The following is an 18,654-nucleotide window of genomic DNA, read 5'->3' on the forward strand; positions in this document are numbered from 1 at the left end:
GTGTGAAGTGTACATATTTTTCCTGAATATCTAGTTTACCACGACTCTTCTCTCATACACAGTGGATTGTTTTCAACTGCAGTGTTGCAGACCAACACAAAAAAAGCAAACCAAAAATCCATCTAGTCTCCTTTGCTGCAAGATATACATATATATAATTGATTGATTAAACAATTAACAATTAATTTAGACAAATCCATACTTCTCCCCCAAGTACACCTTTTTATAAACATGTACAACTGAACTTATGCCATGCTGCTTTATTAAGTGACTAGATATACAGAATTCCTCAACAGCCGAGGTTTATAATCTGATCCTTTAAATCAATTCCACAAACCAATAAATAGTAGGATTTGTAACAATGTGTAACAATGTATGCATATATGTTAAAACCTTAACTTTTAATTACTTTTAGCATGAAATATATATATAAATAAAAATATAAAAAGAACACCAGAAAATACTCCATTTTTTTGTGGAAGTACTTGACAAGGCATTGTATACACCATACAGATTCTAATTTAATCTAAATGTTTCTCTTTCTTTAGTTTTTCTCTTTGTAGCGTGCAAAGGCACAGGATAAAGGATTATCAAAAAATAATACCAAATTTATACTAAAACGAATTTTTAAATTATCTATTCATGAAATAGAAAATATAAACAACTTTTGTGGTGTATGCAATACAATGAAATATATATATATTTATTCTTTTCAATTGAGATTGAGGTCACAATGTTTTTAGAGAAACTAGGTGATTACACCTAGTACAACTGCACATTTCTTTTTCTTTTTTACAAACAAAATATAGTTAGTTGCCTGGTTTTATCATTTGGTCAAATTTTATGCATTTCTCTTTTGAACATTTTTCCCCTGTAGATGGAAGCACTATCATCATCTGAGTCTCACAGTCTTCAAAATAAATATGACTGTTAATGCTTGAGTAATTCGATGCACCCAGTATAGCCTGCAATAGAAAGAATAATAAATATAAATTACATTTTCAAGAGGAGTCACATTGCACAATGGTTCAGATCCCACTATAAACTGTAGGTGCAGTTCTGATTAGCCTTTCTGTGCATAAAGTGGACTTAAAACAAACCTCACCCAACCCTTAACATTAGGGATGACACATATTAAAAATGCAGAAGGTAGTATTTCACACAACATATTAAAAATAAGATGTTCGAACTGACCTTGGTCCTTCTTCAGGTATAGTAAAAAATTACTAGCGGAATAGTTAAAATTTGGGTTCAGCCGATATCAGTGGGATCGGCATTGGAAAGTAGTGGCTGGATTTTATTTACAGATACTTTTCCAGCATTTTGATGATTCGCAGGGTCCACAAAAGTGCTGTGCGACACACTCACAGAGTCTAATTATCCTCGAAGTTATGCAAAATTCAATGTTTCCATTGAAAAGGTGAAGAAACTGTATTTTGTATACACCGTAAGATGTATTTTTATATTCTGATTTATTTTTTGAATACTTTAAAGCGAAACACTGGTAAATTGAAACTTATAATTGGAGCAGAATAATTGCAAGCAATATTTTGAACAACTTTTAATTATTAAAATTTTCAAACATCGGTGGGAATCTGTAAGGGTATCGACTCAATCCTAGTTAGAGTGACTGAAAGCATAAAAATGTGCTGCCCTATATATGTCGTTGCAGTGGTCAGCCAGTCCTTGCATCTATCTGTGACTCTTTCTCCCATTCCTGAAGATGGATTGAGGTCAGTCTGAGGTAGACTGACTGGCTGACTGCTTCAACAACAGGATAACACATTTTTATACACCTTTAATCCCCCCCTTTTTTTAAAAAAAAAAATATATATTTTAACCATGACACATTTTTTTCTCCCTTCCCTGAAGAAGGATTGAGGTCATTTTGAAATTTGGAAGATTAAACAAAGTGTGATTTTATCTCATTTTTAATAGATTGTATTAATCTTAGTTTACTAGTAAAATAGCTTGTTTTTTAGCGCAAAATGCTGCCATATTTAATTGCTTTTAATGAATGTAATGACATAATTAGTGTTTGTTAGTTTAGTAATAGTTCCTTTCTCGAGGCAAAACCTGTTTCAGTCGCCTGGTTACACAATTACAGAGGAGAATGGACCATACAGTTTCTTCATGAAAAGCTTGCAATTTTACACAGGATTTGTTGAATATCTGTTATTTGTGTTGGCTAAACTTTCATTATTGGTACACCCTAAAAGTAGCACAAGTTTCATGCAATAAGTGGTGAAAAATCCAGACAAATACATTTCCATGGTCCTACAGGGTGGCCACTCTAGGACCTTGATAAAATTCACGTATAACTCCCAGTTTTCAAGGAAAAATTTCCAAAAAATTCAAGGATACAAGCAGATGTTTTCCCTATTTCAGGCTTACTTATAACCCCCTCTCACCATCCACACACATACACATAAAAATATATTAAAAATATAAAGGGTCTGTGCAAATCCAATTTAACCAAAAATTCTAATTCAATTAAACAATATTTATATATGTGTGTGTCTAATATTTAATTCAAGGTGCAGAGTTTACATTTGCAATTTCACATACTCAAGACTCAAAATATTATAATCTACAAACATGTCACAGATGTTACGGGATATATTAATCTACGAAAAATTGTTAACTGCGTAAGAATTTTCAGCTCTAATTTACCTAATCAACTTCAAGATATCTTGCAAGAATTTTCCGTCTGTCAGATAGATTGTTCTGCAAAGGATGCTAACAAAGAAAACAGACAGAGAATTCTGTTCTATTTTCCATGGAGCCTTATTTTCCATCCTCAACAAAAATAAAAACTAAACTGTGAAAAATTTGCCTCAGGACATTAATAAATATGTATAAATTCAAAGGGATTTGGATTAATAAAAGTTACAATTTTTCACATCCACGGAGGAAAATTCACGTAGAATTCAAGCATAATTTCTGGAGCCAATAATTCACGCATAATTCCCGGAATTCCCGGTGAGTAGCCAAACACATAACTACAGTGAAACCCCAGTTTTACGTTCCTCGATTTTACATTTTCCTGCATTATAAATTCTTTATCCACAATCTCCTAAAACAACGCATAACTGAGATTCCACTGTACACTCAACGATTACTTACTTCTTAAGTTTCTTCCTCGCACTGTTAATCGTATCAGAATTGTCTTTAAGGACAAAGGTGCGTATTCCCAACATATAGCTCTTGACATACTGATCCCAGTCAATGCCAGGGATGTTGAAGTCGAACACAGACTTGTCTTCATCAATCAGATCGCTCAGCAGCCGCTTCATGTTATCGCAGTGGAAGTTCCATTCATGCAGGGCAAAAAACTCACCAGTTTTTGCTGCCATTTGGAACCTCTTGCAAACTTTCACCATTCTGAGAAAAGGTAACGAATAAACATATATTAATAAATGTGAAATTAGATGTAAAAGTAGTACAGAAGCTTGGGGCTCACTCAATAATGACTGATAAAATTGCCGAAAATGTTATTGATCCAATATTTCCATAAATAATCTGTAAATTTAAATCCTAGTATTGTATTGCCATTTTGTTCTGTTTCTTTCTTTCTTTAATATCAAGTATAATTCTGAGACTAGCACCATATTTGTGAAATACCGAGTTTAATTTAGTAACTATTCCAATATTTTAAGGAGTTGCAATGTAATTCATTATTTACATTAATTTTCTTACATACATTCATACCCAGTGGCGGCGATTAGGGGAGGTAAAGGAGGGGCAGTTGCCCCCCCCCCTACTTTTCGCCACTCTTGACCACGCACTATGCTTAACCATATGTACAAAGGGAACCCAATCGCTGTCACTGTTCATACCTAAAACAATATGAACAAATTGTTACAACTCTTATATTAGTAAATTTGTAATTATGATGGGACACCTGTAAGGTGGAATCTGTCATTATGACACACCCCTCTAAGCAGCAATTTATGATTGGCCCATTTGTGTTTAATGTGATACAATACTATTGCACTATAATTTCATATGCTCGCATTCACAATAATTATTAACAAGTACTGAAGAGCAGAAACAGTAATGAGGTGAGGTGAATATTTATAATTTCTTTACGTTGGTTTTGTAAAATAGATATATCCAAATTCTTTTTTTTCCAAAATAAAAGTCAATTATCTCGCATACATGTAGCTCGAGATAATTGAAGTCAACAAAAATTGATATATTTTTGTTTCTGGGATCTAATACAGATTTAGAATTTTTTTCTGCATTGCATTATTGATATTTTTTGTACCAAGTGTACCATTATGCTGCAGAGAGTTACTGAGAATGTAGATTTGCTAACACTTGACTAAATTCACCAACATACATTTTGGAACAATGTGTCTTCCTTTCTGCTTAACAAGATCTGGTGACTTTAATTTTGTACACCTAATGAAACATGCAACTTGCAGACTTATGAATACTTACATGGGTTTCACACCTCTTAGCCGGAACAGAAGATCTACAATGTAGGCAGGAAGAAAATGGAACAGCAGCTCACAGATCTTGTGGAAAATTCGGTTAGTTCTAAAAGTGAAGCCAGGATACCACATCACATGACGAGTGGGAGTTGCGCATGCATGCTTGAAAGTTAGCTTCCCAAACTCTTCCCAGCGGACAGGGTTTAAGGTACCTGAAGTGCAGTTGTACACTTGAACACCTTCGGTTCTGAAACAAAATCAATTGCATGCATAATTTACAACTACTTTCATACACCAATATAATGTATGATTCACGTAATACTAGATAATGCTATTCACATTCACAATTTATTGATTGGATTAATGAGATTACTAATCCCACAGGCACATGAAAATGTTATTTGTTGTATAAGTGGTGTTCCACACAATTTTTCAATTATAATTTAAAAAATAAACTTCCGAGTCACTCTTAAATTATCTATGTTACTAATAAGTTATTATAAACTATGCAAAATTATTCAACGTTATTAAAAGGTGCTGAAAAATATAAAATTTAAGACAATAATTTTTGCATGAAATATTGCCCAACAAAAAATGAACAGCAATTTTGTTTTCTATTCCTGAGAAGCTTTTCAACATTACAGTTACATGGCTTGTGGAAAAAGAAAGAAACAAGAAAGAGCGAAGGTTTCAGACTTTTACTGAAAGTGTTGCCAAATATAAACTAAATATCCACAATATGTACATGCATTTTGGGATGAATCGATCTCATATTGACAGTGTCTAAAACTCAATGCATAATCAAGGTGTTCTTCGCAGCTGATCATTGGTGATTCATTCATGTTGAGATTTGGACTTTTAACCACTGTTTAAATTTAGCATATACCTACTTTCGCAGACTGATTCAGTCTCCATCCTCAGAGTTGTGTGCTATTCTCTAATTAATCATTCATTCAGTCCCCGGACATGTGATGCATTTGGGGCTAGCATTGATATGATATACGTATTATATATGATATAAATTCTACTGCCTAGGATGATTATTTTTTGGTGCCCTAACCACGAGACGAGGTTTAGTCATGTCAAAAGTTCTGAAATTCCATAAATTATTAACTAATGTAATTGCTGAATTTACCTGTAGGTGGCAGTGTGCCAAGCAACAGTGATGAGAGTGTTGACAACACAGTCAACCGGTATGATGTCCATGATGAGATGCTGGTCACAGATGATGCTACGAATAGTACCTCGTCCAATCTCCATCATGATCCCCGTGATGCCGCAGACATTGTCCACCCAACCGGGCACCGGCTCCTTCCAAGCTGCTGTTACTATCGAACCCAACTCAAGTCAGAGTCTAAACACACATGAAACATACAGTTTACAGGGAGAGGAGAGTGTGGGACAGAGGCCAGACAGCAGAAAGAAGAGAAAGAATAGTGTTAATGCCAAGACAGATATGCACAAAAGTTGCAACACGAAAGCACACAGTTAGTTAATTTTTTTTGGCTAAATAGGGTTTCTACTCATGTTTATTTACACAGCATTGATTGAGTTGATGTTTTAAGTCCACTTCATGCACAGTAAGGCTAATCGGGACTATGCCTATAGCTTAGAGTGGGATCCGAAGCACTATGTGCCTCCACTGGGTATAGAACCTGGGACCCCTTGATTACAAGGTGATTGTGCTACCACTGCACCATCTGGGAGGCTATTTAGACAGCAAGATGTACACGTATTCTCATGCATTAATGGGTGTTGCGAGGGGGGACAGTTGACCTCACTTGGAAACTTACACCATTCTTTCATTGGAATGTAAAAAAAAAGCAAAATCCTGATAATAATGTCGATAAAAGAAATAAATTCCCAGTAGCTCAGTTGGAAAAGCATCTGGCTACCATGCAGAAGACCCAGGTTCGAATCCCGGGGTAGGTGATCTTGACCAGGAATTTTTCCAATCATTTCCCAGTTTCTCCATGGCTCTGAGGCCTACCCAGCCTCATATCAATATCTACCTGGGGGCAACCCTGGGCTGTAAAGTTGGCTGGGCATGATGCTGATCACATCATCCCAACTATGGGTGAGATCAAGAATATGTGGAGCTCTACCTCCACATCATCCCATATGTCTTCATAGCATGTGTGCACATGGACAGGGGAACCTTTCTCCTCTTTTTACCTTTATAAACAGTGGAACCCCAACTGTCTGTTCGTGGATTTTATATTCCCCCATTACACTGAATAGCCCCAACATAGCAAAATGTTATAAAACTTTCTCCAATTTTACATTTTCTGTGCATTTTAAAGTTTCTTCTCTCTAGTTACCTGAAGAATGTAATACTGAGGTTGCACTGTATTTACATTTATGACTGTGCAGATTCAAATCTTGCAATAATTTCAGCTTACAGCTATACTACCACCTCATCATATATTTCGCCCATGTCAAGGTGTTGCCTGACCAAACACTGTTATCTAACTTTCTAGACTACTAGAGCCTGCTATTTCTCTATTAAACTAGCTCCCTGATTGTAGCTGGGCCAAAAGAAAAACATTCCACTATGACTCAAACCACTCACAACACAGGCAAGAGCACCAACCATTCAGCAATAGCGAAACCCAAATTATATAGGGTGATTCAAAAGTCTCTTGACATTTTCCTTGTATCACTAATGAATGATTTTCAGGATGGGATAAAAAAAAAAAGACTTGTTTTCCAGCAAAATGGTGCACCATCCCATTTCGCCAGAATCGATCGGGACTATTTCGCTAACACCTTTCCCAATAGATGGATTGGCCATGGCTCACCAAGACTTTGGGCGGCTCACTCTCCAGACCTGACATCCCTAGACTTCTTTGTCTGGGGTTTCATTATGTCTAGGGTGTGCCAAGTAAAATCAACACCATAGAGCAACTGACATAGCGAATAGCTGGAGCAACAGGTGAGATCACGCCAGCTATGTTGGAGCATGTGTTCCGGTCTATGCAAGAGAGGTGTGTGCTATGCCTAGACTTACAGGGCCACCAAATTGAAATGTACTGAATTTGTCTTTTAATCTAGAGTACTTTTCAGCATTGTCAATAAAATGCTCTTTAATTAAAATGTCAAGAGACTTTTGAATCACCCAGTATTTTACCTTACTTTTTCTCCCCAAAATTTTGCTAATTTTCCTCACGAGTAGGAACCCTGACACATGTATTACATACAAACTGTTAGTCAATTCAGTATTTTGGTTTAAAATATCACAACCGCATGCACAATTACAAACATGAAGAATGCTACATAAAAAAATATATAAGTGTAGATGACAATGTATGCTGCAAAGGAGATGGTGAAGTATGTTACAAACAGAAAATGGTTCAAATGAGCATAAGAAGCACCAAACCAGGAAGAATAATCATGAAAACCAATTAGTAACAAGACAGGAGAGTTATATACAGAAAACCCACAGCAAGTTGAAAGAGTAAGTGCTTGTCAAAATGAAGGCTACATGTTTACCACCATCACAATAAAGCATACAAGATCATACCACCATTTTAAGCATATCAATGCACAAATAAGGGTTCCGAGGGTGGGTACTTCAGGGAGGCATACCAAAACAAGCATACATTTTAAGAGGAAAACACAAAACATACAAATTGGTTTCACATAAAAATAACGTTGAAAGAAAAATACTAGAGAACATGAAAATTGCAAAGAGTATGAAGTATTATGTTGGTCTTACATGATAAAATTTTAAAAGTACGAAAACTGCTGGGGAAAAGGGGGGTGGGTAGAATCTTCCATATTTCAAGAATTTACAATATTATTAGTAATAAGGATTAAAAAATTTAAAATACAATGTTTGTCAACAAATAATGGCAAATCTGTTTATCAGTAAATTTGTAACTTTGCCAATGATATATATTTATAAACTTAAGAAAAATCTTATTGTTCTGATCAGTATAAACTCAAAACTGATATACACTGTTTTAAAATATATTCTCAGTCTGGCTGTGAAGTGATTAATATGTTATGTTGGATCAGTCAATTTTATATTATTGTTAAAAATATTCACTATGGTTCAATTAAATAAGAAGAAAGAAACAAAGAAAGCATAACGTAGTGGCATTCACCATCCAAGGGAAAGTGTTCGATGAGGGTCATATCCTCCTTCCAAGAATCAAAATCCATCTAAATTTAGAACCACAGTAAAGAGCTTGCTAATGAAACATTTATTTTATGGTACAGATTACTTAGGAGACATTTTCCATTAATGGACTATAAGACTTGTTTTTTAGTATTACATTACTTTGTAACTTTCCCTAAGTATAATTGCTTTTACATTTCTACATTATTGTTTTGCTATTTTAATAGATATAAGTATGGGTTAATTACTTTGTATTCAAAATTAAGACATTAATGTTATTGATCTATCCCATATCATGGTGCAGTTTGTACTTGTGTGATCAAATGAATAATAATAACCCATGACTCAACAGCCCTCGAAGGGCCTTGGCCTATCTCCCAACTGCCAGTCTCCCTCCACAATCCTACCAAGAGGTGTGAAGATCTTCAACCAGTAATGGGGTGACGTGGGGTCAGCATGTTGAATCCTGGCTGTTATAGGAGATGCCAGTGACCGGATTACGCTACTCACTCGTAGCTCCCAATTTCCTATTGATGGTGGGTTGCCACCGGTCCTATACACAGGCCGAAAACCCAGAGACTGAACACATGCCGTATCACAGTCGGAGCCCAAAGAACAGTGCCTCAGACTGCACAGCAGGACTGATCAAGTGGATGGAAATAAATCAATCAATCAAACTAATGTCCTAAAGGAAAGGTGTGAAAGGTAAGGAGTAACATCATCCCCTTTCCAAAGTTCTGGGCAGCCAACTGGATCAAAGGCTATAAATTTAGTTAATTATTAAGTTATCAACAATGGCATGGCAACCTTGTATTGATGATTTCTGATGCAATACTCTGGTAAACTAGAGAAAATTATATTAAGAGAAAACAAAAATGATCAAGCTGCAACTTGCAATCATTCATTTTAAATTCGACAGAATGACAAAACATAATTTAATCAAATGATTAAATCTTGCAAAGTGTATAATACATTCACTTACGTACTTGACATGGTATATTTGGCACAAATAATGTTACGAAAAATCACTAAAACCATTTGATTTCTGATTGGAGCAACTGTTTTATAGCCTTCGATCTTCTACTTCTGGTCTTTACAGTAGGCATGAAAAAATCAACAAGTATATTTACAAGTACACAAAACACAAAAGCAAAGAAAGAAAAAGATACAAGACAGATAAAAATGCTGGAAATGGGGGAAAAGGATATAAATACAGTTTTGGAAAAAGAAGGGAATGTAAATAAATGCTTAACCTAATTTTTTAACACCACCTCAACTCTAACATACCTACTTCCAGAGGTTTTATGTTCAATTTAAATCTATGTTGATGATTAAAAATAATAGTCTCTCTATGAATATTAGGGCACAAGCAATATCACCACTCTGAACGGATGTCAATACTGTTACCAATTCCCAACGATGCCAATGCTTGAACATTGTAACAATTAAAAGTTGCGTTCAGAATATATATAAGTATCCCATTGCAATTATATCACATCAGTCTACTAGCTTTACTTTAAAATATTCAACGAATTCTGTAATAGATAAATTGAATATTAAAAGAGGCATTTTAATTATGAAATTCAATTGTACCACATCAAGTTTGGACAAAGTGAATTAAAAAGTACAAATTTTGCATAAAAATACTTGGAACTCCCAGACAGTTTCGACCAGTATCAGTGAACATATACGTTCTGATACTGACACTGGTAAATTTGCATTAGTATTGGCTTGGCCCTAATATTATATATATATACAGTGCGTCCATTTCGATCTGCAGCCGAGAGATCGGGAGAAACGTGGCGGGCGGCGCTGACGGAGATGCCGACATTTGAGGCCTGTAATGCCCGCTTATTTTTGTGGACATCTTGCAAAACGAGCACTAACCTGTGTTATAACACGCAAAAGTTGAGTAGTACTTGGTTACTAGATACATCATCGTCTTACTCTAGTGCAGTAAAATTTGTACAAAAGGAACTCTTGCACAGAACAATCCCTGGTTGAACCACATTTTTAACGTAATTTCTAGGTAAATTATAAAGGAGAAGCATGTAAATATAAATAATATGAATATTTTAGTAAAATATTACCAAAATTTAAAAAGGCAAAAGCTTTCTGTTTTGTACAGGTTTTACTGTGCAATTATTTTTGACTCAAAAAATGGACAAAATGAAACTGAACTGAAACACTAATCCCAGACACCAGTTTCAGAAACTTATTAGTATTATTATAACCTATATACGCTTAAGTGTTTCCACTGTGTATGTTACCAAGATAAATTCATGGTCAATTTCAATTGACTAGTTTGCCAATGAACAGAATTCAGTAATATACTTTTGCATTCAAATAAAATCTATATGTATTCATAAAAATTAAGAATTACATAGAGTATTTATCTTTGAAAATTTACTAAACTACTATACGCTTATGTTTTTTTTTTTTTTTTCTAAATCACACAATACACTGAAATATGTTTAACTATGTACATACTCTGTAGAGCATGCAAATAAAATTAAATATGATGAACAAAGTTTAAACCCTTGATTGTTTTTCAAATTTCTTGCCACCAGTCTCATCATAATTAAGCATTTATGGTGTACAAGTACTGTTGACTTACTGTCCTGGTCAATTTGCATCATACACTTACATCATCTTCAGATACTGTTATTTTCATTCTCCCAATGTTGATATGGAGAATGTTGGTCGATGAAACTTAAACATTTATAACAACTTTCTTGGTTCCTGTATTTTTTTAAAGTCTGTTTCAATGCTTTTATGGATTTTTTTCGTTAATCTATACTGCTGGACAAAAAAAAAAAAACCGGACACCTTAATATTTGACATCTGAATTGCAATTATTTATTATTTTATTCTAATTTAACTTATTAACAATTCTGTTTCAGAGGCTAACTAAATGTTGCAGAAATTATTGCAAATAAGAAAACCTGAATATATTCAACAGAGAACAAATTATTATATAAATTACGTAGCACTACTTAATTTATGCGTTATCACAAAAAATGCAAGTGTCCGGTTTATATTGTCCAGCAGTGTATTTCTAAATCTAACCTACTTAGGAATGCAGTTCTATTGTGTAAATTGGAGAAAAATCTGTTGTCACACACTTATATCATGCATGGGTGTCAATCTGGTGTTCTAGTGCATCCGGTTAAATGTTTTTTTTTTGCTGTTTCGATCTCGTTTGTTACTTATTACAAGCAAACTGGGTTCTGAAGCTTGTCCAAAATAATTTTACGTTTATATAAATCTGATATTATGCATAAATGTACATGCACAAATGGAAGATGAAGATAAAATACAACTTATGCTTCTTTAGTCTCTCGGTGTTGTTAGTGGAGAAAAATAGGAGGAATGCTGGCCCCAGCATGGGCATGAGTTTCTTTGTGAATCTCTCTTCATTAATTTCGTCTCATCATCATTCATCCTCACCATTGTGATTATCCAAAAGTGGCAGAAAAATCGATGTTAAATAGCAAAACTATGAATACTTTACTTTCCAAGAAACATACCATTATTTGCAATTTCATTATGTGCGAGGGTTTTTGTTTTATTTTAATTGTAATACAAAATAATCAACATTTACTAATAGTAACTTATAATCCAATGAATCTATTAAAAACAATGAACAGGAATTGCAAATTGCACAATTTCCATTTTACCACTTATGTGGGTCTATGCTTTTTGAACCTCAGCATCACATAACTGAAACAAAAATCTTGGAGGACTTTTGTGACAACAGATGCTTTTCTTCTATCAGGTACCACTAAACCTCTTGTTGTTATTAAGAGAATAGAAGGGAGGGGGGGGGGGGTATCAGTGCTGTATCCATCACTAAAATTTTCAATTACTTAATATGGCTATATACAAAATTAATTTTCATTAATTTCCATCCAAGGTTTACTTATGTCCCCAGGGGATATCTTCAACATGCTTAATCGTTCTGGTTTTTCACTCAAACTCAAAACACGTAATAGTGACTGAACGTTATCATTGCCATCATCTTATAAATATAACAAATCGTATGGTCAAATTGGTTTGAAATAAAGCAAAACTTATCACAGTGAAAAGAAATCAAATTTAGAGAGGGCACTGCTATCAGTTTGGTTTAATATGATTATATTTAAAAAATGGAGGGATGTTACAGACATTTTATGTTAGCATCAGTTACAATCCAAGATCAATATTATGTAGGAACTGAAGCTTTTCTGGCAACATGGAAACATGTGTTCTCAGGAAATCTACCAGGCTAAGTAAGGTTCACTTTCAAGTGTGCACAATTCTCTCACCTTCAGGGAATGGAAATGTATGAAAACGAGAGCGATGTATGTGCTTCATGGAAAGCTGCACATGCAAAATAATCTAACAGTTACTTTTAGTGGTTTTTATTGATTTTATGTGCAATGTTTCGTTCTGGTTTCCAAGAACTTCCTCAAGCTGTGAGGTTGTGTTTTTGTATGTATATCGTATCAATATCCTCTAAATAGAGAATCATATCAAGCCATATTCTTAACCTCAGTCATCGGCTGTTGCTCTATCAGTAGAGGCACATATTTTTGGTAAATAAAAAAGGAAAATTTCAGTTCAGAAACAGTCAATTTCGGGTTCAAAAGCGGTAAATAAAATGAAATTTCTACGTTATAGCGGTGTAAAAGCGGTATATATAATGACATTTTAGTTTTAAAAATGTGAATATAATCCAAAATTTGATTCAAAAACTGCACTATTACACAAAATAAACATATCCCTTGTAATAGCACATTAAATCATTACCAGAATATTAAGTTTATTCCTGTGCAAAGGGGTCCATTTTTGCTTCCCAAATGTTTGCAGCAGAATTAATAAATTTTCCGTGAATTGCATAACTCGCAGGATAATTGAGACTTCAGAAAGTGTCGCGATGGTATATAAATGGTAAATTTCATGTTTAAGAGAGTATTTTGCATTTTTCAGTTTATTTCGCATCATTTCGTGTCAAAACAGGGTAAGAAAATGCACCTCGCACCTTTCAGAAACATGAAAAAATTAGTATTACAATGAGTTATTTCACATTTCGTGTTTTCGTCAAAAACGAAATATGCATGCCTCTATCTATCAGGCATTCAAAGAATGCCATGTCACTTATTAACAAATCTTCCTGATGTACTAGATAAGGTGCTGAGCAACTGGAATTTGCAGGGCAATGACCAGGGTGAGAGCAACAGGCAGTGTGGGATCTTTTGACTAGAGTCGTTGAACAAGTAGCAACTGGGGAGATTGAGCAGTCGAACATGATTTGATTCGAACAGCTATCAGTGGGGAGCTTGATCATCAGAGACAGACAGGTATTGTTCTATCCAACCATGTTGATCTAGACTTGAAGGTATAAATCCAAATGCTTGTGTTTTGCCATTTCCAAGTGTCTAGTTAGTATCTCTTGCTCTTTACCATTAGACTTACCATGAAGAGCGAGCACTCAAATCAAGAGGATGAATGATACCTAGAGTTGCATCACCCACCTCAATGGTTAAAGGTTCTTGGTTCGATCCCACATTCACGTGAAAACGTTATGATATCTTAGTGTAGCTTGAGAAAGTTCTGGGAAACCACCACAAAATGTCACAGATCAAATCAATAAAACCACTAAAAATAACTGTGTTAGATTATTTTGCATGTACAAAAAGTGGTTATGCGAACCTTCAAGAAGAATCATTGAAAGCTGACTTAACCTGGATGATCGAAGAATATATTTTATAAGGGTTTCTCAAGTACATAATTTACCTAGCCTGCTTTCCTCTTTTTTTTTTTTCCAATTCCTAGGACTGGGATGAAACAAGCCCAAATATCAATCACATGATAATACCGTTAAAGCAATCTGATCCAAAGTTAAACAGGTGAATTCTGACTTGATAAATGGAGAATTAAAAAAAAATTGAGGTTTAGTGATACCATTTACACCTAAGATGCTTTGTAACTGTATTCTATCATTAAATCACCGTTCATACGGTCATATATCCAGATTCATGCTAGTCCTTCTAACCTATGGAGGGCCTCACGATAGCCGATGGAATTGCTCCAGTCTCTTCTGCCACGATGCTCTCTGCCATTGCTTTGGTCAGGGTGTATGTATTTGGATGCTTCCCTATTAACCTGCAAGATGTGAAGTGTAAATTAGAATTCATTCTTAGCCTACGGACAAGAAAATAATATTACTGCGGCCAGTCTTAGGCACATATGGAAATATAGACTCTTTGCAATAAAAAAAATGGGTTCAGTTCTACTTGATATGTCAGAAATTCTAAATAATGACCTATATAGAATGGCAATTTAAGCAATTCAAACTAGGGATGGGGGGAGGGGGAGAAAAGCATCTAAGTGCTATTGTCCATATGGTAGCCAGATATCCTAGTTTTCACCTAATGGTTCCAATATCCCCAGGGGATATCTTCAACATGCTTAAATGTTCTGGATTTTCACTGAAATGTAAAACACGTAATGGTGATGGAACTTTATCATTGTCATCACCTGATAAATATAACAAATCATATGGTCAAAGTGCTTTTCATGCAAGATTAGGATTCAAACACTTTCATTAAAGGTTCTGAACCTACTGATATCCTGTGCATGTGGTGCGCCGAATTGAAAACAATGAATGTTATGTGCTGAAGCAAAGCACAGTTTATCACGGCATTATTGACACATCCTATTTTTTTTTAATCTAAAAATTGATGTATTAACCTTTCATTGTGTAATCATTGCATCTTCACATCAGATAATGAAACCAATGTTAGTGGTGAAGAATCTCCGGGCACAAAAGATTATTTTTTTTAAAGTCCATATTTCAGAACACTGTAGTACATTTCCTCAAGTGTAATATTTCGACTATAATGCACAAATCAATAACAACTACCTAGTAATGTGTTAACTTTTTTTTCAGGCAGGAAATGTGTTTGCTACACTGTCATGAAGAATTGATGTGCATCGATTTGGACTACTCAATTGTGCATCGATTTGGACTACTCAATTTTAACGTATATTCACAAGTATTCCGAATCTTGCACTACAGGCAGTTTAGTAATAAATGATTAAGTAATACCGGCACAATAAAATATTTTTTTTTAAAAAAAAGCTTCACATAATGGTTGAACCCCACTTTAAAAAAAAAAAAAAAAGGGCAGGGTATAAAATCTGTGATGATTATGTGGTGAAATACAGAATACACCAAAGTGTCCTGGATTTTTCTCTGCAGAATCTGCTAAGCTAAGCTGAGAATCTTCAGCTTAACATGATTCTTTGTACAGGGACAGTGTAACAAGTTCCATCACCACTATTACCTGGGTTTCTAGACGGGTCTTACTATAAACCTAGATCTTATGTTTTTTCCATACTCACTCAGCATGCATGCACAGAAATGAATAAAGTAGCTCCTCAATTGTCAAGACAATGTCAGGTCAACACTTCAAGTTTTCCACCAGGGACGAAACTTCAACCCGCGAATGGACCAACTGCAATCACATAACCTAAATCTATTCTTCTCTCGCGATCAGTTGCAACATAAACATGTACTCACTTGGATTCCACAATCCCAAGAATCTCGTCATCCATGGACTGCACACACTGAACTACACAGTGTGGATTCGCAGGTGGAGGGTAGACAATTTCTTTAACTTCCTTCTTTTCAGCATTAGAGTATGCAGTGGATACATGCACAAAGGCCTGAAACGATAAATCAAAGTTTACAACAAATACAGGTACATGGTTCACACTTATATCTTCAAAACCAAATTTCAAGACCTTCAAGGTTTCTCACATGCTTCTAAATAGGGTTTGAATGACATGAAAATTTTGCCAATAAAAAAGTACTGACATAAAATTTAGCAACAGTGCTACTGGAACCAATATAAAATTGCAAATGATCCATGAAAAATCTGACTTGTTCTTTCACCTCTTTTGCATGCAACCAGGAGATTAAATCTGATTTTGCTTCAGGAAAGAAATTGCTTTACACATGACAGAAACATAAATAAAACACTTCATTCATTTACTTTATTAGAATTAATGATCAGTGATTGTGTGTAGTTTGTTTGCAAGAAAACTAAAAGCAGAAAGTAACTTATAGTTAGTTACTTTAAAGTACTGTCCAAACCCTGATTACTGTGACATCATTTCCTGCAAGATTGTAGTCAGTGGCAACCATAAGTAAATGTTCATACATTTGAAGCAAGTAAGTTGGAACTGTGCTTACTACATACCCATATGCCCACTAATCAAAAACTAGCACGATAGAAAAATGGCTTTTGAATGAAATTACTAACTTTCCACTAGCTTACTGAACAAGTGTTAAATTCATGTCTACTTCTAGTAACTCTAAATAATATTCCACAGGAAATCATGATAAGTAGGATGCAGATTATTGTCTATTTACTGTTTGTATTCTTTAGTGTTGCAACATAGGTTCGAATACTTTAAATTTGTTTCATGCTTCTTCCGAGCATGCATTTTTATAGTGTCTATTTTGCACAATTTTGACTAAAAAATGCCTTTTGGGAGTATTTTTTGCTTACACCTCCCTTCTTTTGCAACTTAGGCTCTACCAACACAACACTGTTGAAGGCAAACTGTTTTCCGAGTGTCCCTTCAGCAATTTCTTCCACAGCTCAACCAAGCTGAGAACTGCAGCAAACTCGTAAATTTAAGTAAATAGTTATTTTATTCCTCCTCTTGCCTCACCTTCTCTTGTGCCCAAGTTGCCACATGCACGGTTTCCATCCCTGACTTGATTGTTAAAAACTTCAACAATGTAAAACACTAATTGTCACTATGTTTTCTCCCTTCATTATGATACAAACACTTGGCACTGATTAAAGATGACTATGATGTGTTGGAATGCCACATATTTTGGAAACGCAAGGGCAGGATTACATGGTAAACAGCTGATTGCATTGCTTAAGGCGAGGATGGACAATTTCCCCTAGGTCTTTCTCGCTGGGGCAGCTGCTGACCGATGTTGCCAACTTTGCTCTTTTGGAGCAATATCTGACTCTTTCGTGCACTCGTTTGACTGAACTGTGGCACCCGCCCTCTTCCCCACCATGATGCCACCATTGGCTCCGGCCCATAAAGACCAACCTTTGCCACGAGTGTACATTTTGCACGTGACGTGATATTCATATATAGGCTGCGACACCCACCCCCTCTTTCCTCTCCAGGTATTTCTATACATAGCGCTGTGGCTAAGGTGAAGATGACAATATTATTATCTGTGAATCCTTTATTTTCGATTTCATATGAACATCATTGGATTATTGAGATGGGTAATGTTGCCAAATCTAGGCAGTGAAAACCACGAATAAATTGCAATCACTTTAAAGCTAACGGTAATAGCAGCACCTCCACCCCTCGGACACCTAAAATTACCCTAGGAGGCACATTATGCAGCCTTCGTTAATCTAGCTCCTTGAAAGTCAGCTCTATTAATGGTGAAATGTAGCTCTTTTATGCACATCAGGTTTGGCAACTCTGCCAGGATGGCTGCAGGAGTCAAGGAGAAATGCATTACGCTTATGGGACTATGTTTTCATTCGTTCTCTCGGCAATATCAAACATCCAATAATGTAGAAAAGTACATGGACGGAAAAGGACAGGTTGAACTATGACATAGTAGAAGGAAAAGTCGAAACTCGCATTTGATTAGCCTTAATTTGAAGTTGAAGTTAATTTCCCGTAAGGAATGCATGGGATTCTGTAAATACTTATTAATTATATTTTTCAAACATTCGTGTCTAGCTTACTAATCAAGTTGAAAAACAGTTTCCACTTGCAACATGGAGAGAAATTCATACTCTCTTGCATACTAAACCCTTTTTTAAATAGCAGTGCCCAATCAGACGATATTGAAATAAATGCAAAACTAGTGCATAATTGTCCCTCCTCGTCTTAAGCAGCAAGCACCATTCACCACCATGTTTAGCTGAAGTAACAGAAAAGTGACACAAAAATAAGACAAATAGAAAACAAAAACTGAAGTTCAATAAAGATACTTTATAATAATAATAACCTGTGGTTCTACAGCCTACTGCCAGTCTCCCTCCCACA

At 35.2% G+C, this 18,654-nt stretch overlaps 1 protein-coding gene across 10 annotated transcripts in view; it reads right to left on the reverse strand.

The window, feature by feature from the left end:
- Positions 1–240: 240 nt before the first annotated feature.
- The window catches only part of LOC145986675 (putative fatty acyl-CoA reductase CG5065), a 138,759-nt gene continuing 120,345 nt past the window's right edge, over positions 241–18,654 (reverse strand). For all 10 annotated transcript variants that reach the window (XM_083120971.1, XM_083120962.1, XM_083120966.1 and 7 more), the window contains 6 exons: positions 16,130–16,275; positions 14,600–14,709; positions 5,575–5,767; positions 4,447–4,686; positions 3,127–3,384; positions 241–965 (listed from right to left, as the gene is read on the reverse strand). In XM_083120971.1, coding sequence (XP_082977097.1) covers positions 893–965; positions 3,127–3,384; positions 4,447–4,686; positions 5,575–5,767; positions 14,600–14,709; positions 16,130–16,275 — 1,020 coding nt within the window. In that variant the 3' untranslated portion in view covers positions 241–892. The remainder of the gene's footprint in view (positions 966–3,126; positions 3,385–4,446; positions 4,687–5,574; positions 5,768–14,599; positions 14,710–16,129; positions 16,276–18,654) is intronic.

The sequence above is a fragment of the Lepisma saccharinum genome, chromosome 4, assembly GCF_977018435.1.
Source record: "Lepisma saccharinum chromosome 4, izLepSacc3.1, whole genome shotgun sequence".
Taxonomy (NCBI): domain Eukaryota; kingdom Metazoa; phylum Arthropoda; class Insecta; order Zygentoma; family Lepismatidae; genus Lepisma; species Lepisma saccharinum.